The sequence below is a fragment of the Carassius auratus genome, unplaced genomic scaffold, assembly GCF_003368295.1.
Source record: "Carassius auratus strain Wakin unplaced genomic scaffold, ASM336829v1 scaf_tig00217448, whole genome shotgun sequence".
NCBI classification, from domain to species: domain Eukaryota; kingdom Metazoa; phylum Chordata; class Actinopteri; order Cypriniformes; family Cyprinidae; genus Carassius; species Carassius auratus.
Window position 1 is genome coordinate 178589 of NW_020529076.1, and position 7378 is coordinate 185966.

At 39.7% G+C, this 7378-nt stretch overlaps 1 protein-coding gene across 1 annotated transcript; it reads right to left on the reverse strand.

The window, feature by feature from the left end:
* Nucleotides 1-4015: 4015 nt before the first annotated feature.
* LOC113101019 (uncharacterized) lies at nt 4016-6026 on the reverse strand. Its single transcript, XM_026265512.1, has 4 exons — nt 5838-6026; nt 5348-5484; nt 4690-4907; nt 4016-4512 (listed from the first exon to the last, which is right to left on the reverse strand). The coding sequence occupies exons 1-4, from the start codon at nt 6024-6026 to the stop codon at nt 4016-4018; spliced, it is 1041 nt and encodes a 346-aa protein (XP_026121297.1).
* Between the last annotated feature and the right edge of the window lie 1352 nt (nt 6027-7378).

The window sequence follows — 7378 nt, forward strand, 5'->3', positions numbered from 1 at the left end:
GGCCGCCTGTGAAAACAGAGCAGAACAAATGACAGGGGGAACAAAAAGGAAACAGAAAAAAAAACAAACGGGTGGCTTTAAGGGTCTCCTCAGGGGTCGGTTGTCGGTGTCCAGCTCACACTCTTGCCCGCATTCTCCACCAGTGTGGCGGGGTGAGGAACTACACGACAACCGATGGAAGAGAAAAGTCCCCGAAGGGTGGATTTATTAAATAAAAGTGCTCTGGGTGAAGGCGGTGCTCTCCGTGGCGCTTTAAGTCCCTCGTGCTCGCTGTGTCCTGAGTGGTGGATCCCGTGCGGTGCTCTCCTTGGTGGGGGCTGACGGTCACACGCTGCTCTCTGGAAAAGAGGAGGTAAGGGTTAGCGTCTTTGTCAGGAGACATTCCTCACCACTCTGTCTTCCTCCTCTGCCTAAGTAGGCACTGCTTGATCAGCTGCAGGTGCGACCGCTCAGCCCGTGATGAGCTCGTGCCGGTGATTCCGGTGTGTTGCCAGGGCGACGCTGACGAGCGCTCGGGACGCATGTCACAATATATATATATATATACACACACACACACGCGCGCATTGTGTCCATATCACCAAACTCCATATCTGTGACAGCTTCTCCTTTTTCTTTTTTTATATTTTTTTACTGTTAAAAACATATTAAGAGTTCTCACTGTCATAAAACCACAGTTCAAGCTTTCAGTTTTGATCTAGATTCATTACATACTTAACTAATGTCTTAATGGAAGTCACTCCGGTTCTGCTGTGTTCTTATGAAACCCAACAGAAGTTACAACACAGGGATAATGGAAGTTTTGCTTTGATGTCAGAGTTTACAAACACACAAACAAACCAAAAAAATAAACAACAGCAAAAATATTTAAATTTAAGAAAGTTCTAAACTATAGGTGTTTAATACAAAATCACTTTGCCTTTTGACGTTAAACCTTAGAGTGAGTTATATCCTTTAACACAAACACACAAAAGATATGTGATGATAATAAATCTGAAGAAAGATAATAAAAGAAGCTCTTACCTGTTTCACCAACACTCATGACCAGTGATAGCACTACAAATGATCAGGATGAAAGCAGCACCGTGGTTTTCACATTCTCACGTGATGCACACATATTATATTTTAATATGTGGTTAGGACACTTCACCTTCTTGCAACAATTGGCCATCATCACAGTGATGCTATTAGACTAAAGGCATAAAACAGAAGTTAAATATTACATCAGTCCTTAAAATGAGAAACCTTGCATCAGGCCAAATAATGTTTTCAAACCTATGCCTAATTAATAGTAATTTCGTAGTTAAAAAAGGAACAGCTTTAAAACATGCTGATGAACAGCTCCTTCCTATTTATTTAATTATTATTATTATTTTTTATATTAAGTCATCTATGTTAGTTTAGTTGCTCTAAAGATACCCACAGTACACTTACACTTACTTGCATGACATGTTTCCTGTATTTGGCCCAAGTGTTCAAGCGGGTGTGAAGACCACAAGTGTGTGTGTGTGTGTGTGTGTATGTGTGTGGGCATGTTTTTGTGACAAATCAGGACACAACTCTGTATAATGACATGGGTATGACACAGGTATTACAAGGAGAGGGTGACTTATGAGGACATAACCCATGTCCCCATTTTTCAAAACACTTATAAATCATACAGAATACGTTTTTTTGAGAAAGTAAAAATGCACAAAGTTTCCTGTGAGGGTTAGGTTTAGGGGTAGGGTTGGTGAAGGGCGATAGAATATACAGTTTCTACAGTATAAAAACCATTACGCCTATGGGATGTCCCCACTTTTCACAAAAACAAACATGTGTGTGTGTGTGTGTGTGTGTGTGTAACTTCTGACTAATTTATAATGTTGTAAAAATGCAAGCGTTGACAGAGCTTTATTTTAAAATAAACATAGAAACGTCTGTTCAGGAGTTCTATGTATCAGATGACAAAATTTTGTAATTGTGGTGCTTGTAATTAAGTCTTACATATAAAAAAGTTGGTAAAATTGTACAAAACACACTTCTTTGAACCAATATCTCAGGAAAGTCTATATAATAGCTGTTTTATTGATTGATTATAATAAAACTATTGACATGATAGAGGAGCTTCTGAATTTTATAATCAACTGAGAAAATCATTAACATCATTTTATTTTGTAACATTTTGTAACCCATGCAATTCCTCAGCAGTACAATCACCTGGAAGAAGAAAGGACTCAGATTGCGTGTGATCTGACACTCTCAGTGCACTTGAGTCTCAGCAAACATGCATACCATAAGCGCTATAGACGGTTTCAACGGTAACAACATAAATAAACGTTACTGCGCATGCGTGCTTTTGTGGCCCTAACTTAACTTCCAGTAGACTGAAAATGAAAATGAAAATGCAAAATCATTATTTGCCAGCAGGAGATAAAATAGAGGATAGAAATAGAGGTTTCCCCAGTAACAGCTGTAAACAAAGCAGAGCTACGCTCACAAACGCTGCGTTATCAGGCATATAACATGCAAGTCTTCCTTCAGAAATACAGTGATATAAAAACACCTGTTCCTCATTTTGATATTTAAACCTATAAATTTAAGGAATTATTATTATTATTATTAAACGTGCAGTACGTGCTCACATTTATTCAATGAAGCCTTTTGGAAAATCGATCAGTTTTAAAATCATGGCGAGTCTCAAATAAATAAATGTATGTGAAACACATCCCACATCACAACCACCTGAGCCCAGCTTCAGTCTACTTTAACTGCGTTTGTAGAAGGCACCGCAGCCAGACCGATATACACGACACAGACAGTAAGTTAACTTAGGGCCAGGTGCATGCGCCTGATGAAACGGTCTATAAAGGAACTGAGAAAAAAATGTGGTCTGTCTTACACATCAGGGCCTCAACCTAAAGCAGTTCTCAGAATATGTTGAAGGAAGTTAAAGTGTGTGACTTAAGCATGCAAACATCGTGTGTCTATAAAAATAATAATAATGAAAATAAAAAATAAAAAAACATCTTTAATGATAGTTGAGGACAATGGAAGAGTATAACGTCATAATTTAACCATAACTCTAATCACCTAACTTTGACCAAGATGTTCTTCACACAAAGCAGTCAGTTATTTCAGAAGACTGGATCACTCACCAATCATTTGTGCTGCTTTTTGTGGCACTTTGATGACATTTAAATTAAAATCACAGACACAGTTTCATTTACCAAAGAAAGTAAAAGTGTTGGAACATGGTCACCAGCAACGGTGAAAATACCACAAAAGGTATGGTATCATCACTGGAACAAACCAGATCAGTACCAATCATATCGTAGCCTAAGGTTTAAATCATTGCCTTTTAAATATATACAAATAATATAATGTATATGATGCATTATTATAGGTGAAATTACTCTTGCAAAGCTCAGATTTCTGAGAGACGCACGGAGAGGGAGTTTGATTTGTGCTCTTTTCATTCATAAAGTTTACATTCATTCACTTCACACTCATGACTTTAGAGGTCTGTTTTATAATATTGCGCTGATCCCCTGGCTCAGCTGTTATCTAGCAAACTCTGGACTGTGCCAGCTTCAGCCGAGTATTCAGGCAGAATTATTTCTTGTCCGTTATTTGTTTTGAAGCCATTATCCGTGCCATTCCGAATAAGGTATTGGGCTTCAGGCTCAACCCTAATTATTACATTACATATTTTATTTTTACATGCAACATAGATTAGGTCATAGAAAGTAGTAGGTCCACGAAATATTGTAATCCTAAAATTTACGTCATACTTGCAAAGTCTTTGTATGCATTATGGTTAATGCATGCTCGAGTAGTTACTAACGGTCAAGCTTTGCGAGTGTGTGCGCTGCTCCAAGGCATCAGTCATTTTAATTTTTGACCACAGTTATTAACAAAATCATTATAAGTAATATTAACTCTTAGACTATAATTTTTTTGAACCTTTTTAATTAATTGATTGGCTGTGTCACACTACATATTCATATGTCATAGTCATATATACTGACTGCTGCTAATCTGAGTCCACAAAAAAGGAGCAGATGCACTCCTCTTCCTCCACCCCTGCTGCAGCTGCATCTTGCATGAGGTCTGGTCTCCTTGACCGTATGCTGCTGGCATGCCACATCTCAACTGCTGTGCTAGGGTCAAAGTCTTTGATTGAGGGGGAGGACAGATGGACAAAGAGCAGGTCAGACAGTGTCTCACATTTGAGACTGGACCGCCAATCAGACTTCACCATCTTCATTACATTAAACCCACGCTCACAGTCTGCTGTTGATGCAGGCATGCATAACACCAGATCCACAAGGTCCAGGAAGTCAGGGCATGTCTCCCTCAGCATCCTATTAACTTCAGCCCAGGTGATTTTCTCCAGTGTCTGTGGCTCCTTGTAGAGGCAGGACTTGATGATGGTCCACTGGTCTGCAATCAGATCGACATCAACTCCAGAAGAGATCAATATCGGCTTGAAGTGACTTGTGAGCCTGTCCACTTCTGAATCACCAAAGTCTGAAATTATATAAAAAGATTATTTTAAAAGTTTGTAGTAGAAGTGTATGTTGTTTTGAGGTTAACATTTTGACCATTTTTAAAGTTGTGTTCTTTAATAATAGAAAATCATACTGCTCTCTGGCATTAGAAAAAAATTGTACATTAAGTTATTGCAAGTTGCTTTGAGATGCTAACCTGCACTGTTTTCTGGATCAGGCCATTGTTGGAAGCTAACTATCTTTGTATCGCTCAGGATTCCAGACCCCACATCCCCAAATCTGTTGTCCATGCTGTCGGACAGCTTGTCCAGAAGTTTGTCTTTGTTAGCCATCATGTGGCTGGTGTCATTATGTCTCAGGTTAACACCCATGTAAGTGTTGGAATCCAACACCTTCCTCAGCATCGGTCCAGGTCTGTAGTCAAAGTTTTAAGTTTTAGTTTACTTTTTTCAAAAGGATTTGTACATCAAGACTTTACAGTTTTAATCATTACAATAAAATCACAATGAGTGGTTCATTGGATACATGCTATGTGAGTAAAGAGCGTTTTGCCTTTATCAGAATAAATTAATTTAATACATGTGTGTCAAGACAGAGTCATGACAAGAGGGAAGTCACATATTAGGAGGTAAAATTGGACTAGGTTTTAGGAATGAGAAAACCACTTTTCAAGCTGAAGCAAAGATTAAAAACACTTTTTAAACTATAAACAGTAATAAATATAATTATTAAATCATATAATCATAATATAATTATATTACCCATATTTATATTTGAGGATCACAGCCTGGGTGGAAGTCAGGCAACTGTGGACGTCAGCTACTGTTAAGCATGACTGCTGCAATTTCACTGACAGGTTGCTAAGATGATTCAATGTATCATGCAGGAAACTGCTGAACTTAAGAGCATCTCCATCTGTCACCAGCTTGTAGAACCCTCGTGCCTTGCTCTGTTGAGCAGCATTTACCCCTTCATCGTCTGGTGACTGCATCTTTAGAAAACAAGAACAAAATTAATTAAACTGGAAATGGAAGAACTGCATTTGACATGTTAAAATCAAAATGTTGACAGATAAATAATATATAACATTACATATAAGCTACTACTTACCTGCTCAAGGTGCTGAACAATCCCCTTAAACCCCCTTAAGAAATGGTCCAAGGCCCTCAATAGGTGAGTCACCCACCTTGTACCTCCTACTCTGGTGGGCATCAGTGGTTTTATCCCTAGCACTGAGAAACTGTCCTTTAATTTGGCTCTGTTCAGTGGGCTCCTGTGATAAAGGGTGAACAGGCCAGTCAAGAGGTCCTCAACTTTCCTACAATGACTGTTGGTCTTCATTACATCTTTAAATGCCAACTCAAGGCGGTGTGCCATGCAGTGGACTCCTAAAATGTACGTCCTTTCCCCACGAAGCCTGCTGACAACTCCTGTCTTGGATCCTGTCATAACGGCCGCTCCATCTGTCCCACAAGCAACTAGCTTTTCCTTCCGAAACAGGAGTTGCATCCTCTCAAACTGCGCTGCTTTCATGGACGTCAGTGCCTTGACCACAGCGGTCTCCTCCGGAAGCGCAGTCTTTGCTATTTTGCAACTTATTGTGTGTAGGTGGCTTTTTGATGACTCGTGGTCCTTAATTGCTTCTAATTTTAAGTTTTTAGTCCCGATTACAAAAGGATTTGACTTCGCTTTCTCTGAGCCATACATACGGCAGTCACTGCAGTAGATTTCGTCTGTACTGCTGTCATAAATCAGCCACTCATGAACCTTGCCATTGTCGCCAATTGTCCACTTTGAATTAAAACGTTGTCTTTTACTTTTCTTTGACTCATCCTCATCTTTTTGTTGGTTGTTCGTTTCAGCTGGCCTCTTTACCCCAGTAATGTGCCGCCACATTTTGAGCTAAAATCCAACGAAATGGCGGACTTAAAAAAAAAAAAAAACAACAGACGCAAAAAATAACAACTAATTAATCACTCAATTCTCATTGGCTACCCGCCAATGTGGCAGGTAGATTGACAGTTTTACACGCCAATTGCAAAATTCACCCGCATTTGGCGCGTGGTCGGGTGTTAATTTCAGGCCCTATGTATATATATATAGCCAGATCACGATACTCCACCTGATTCAGTTTTGTGTGTTGCCTAATTGTATGAGACCTGACACCTGACTTCGTTTTTCCTGAGACCTAAAGCTTTTCAGTCAGAGGCGCGATGCCGTTTTGTCCGATGACTGAATCCTTTTAGTCTGAGGCATGACGCCTTTTCATTTAATGACTGAGGTCTGAGGATCTCCTAAAATGTACACTGTACTAGTACGTGTCGTCTTCCATGTCGACACATAGTAACGACAGAGGGAAACGATGCATAGCATAGACATGGAAGACAACACATAGTAATGACAGAGGGAAACAACGCATAGCATAGACATGGAAGACGACACATAGTAACGACAGAGGGAAACGACGCATAGTAACAACAGAATGAAAAAACACATAGTCATGACACATGCACCATTGACACGCAAGACGACACAGTCAAACGAAAAGGACAGATGACAGGAGTAAGTTGAGACGACACATAGCATAGACACACAGCATGTCAACATAATTTTGGCGCACATGGAACCTCATACAAAAGAACCGGTTCGCCGAAAAGAACCGAACTTCCCATCACTACTGGTGATACGACAACCGATGCTACCTGTTCTTGACTCGAGAACAAGTCAATCTTTTGTTCGTTATCTGGCTCGGCTCGGTGTTCATCTTCAGTTCTCTCTTCACAGCAGTTCAGTCAGTGTACTGTTTGAGTAAATGAATTACTCCGGGATATTGGTTTGTTTGAACTCAGAGGGAGTGTCAGCCACATTAAAACAGTTAACAGCTT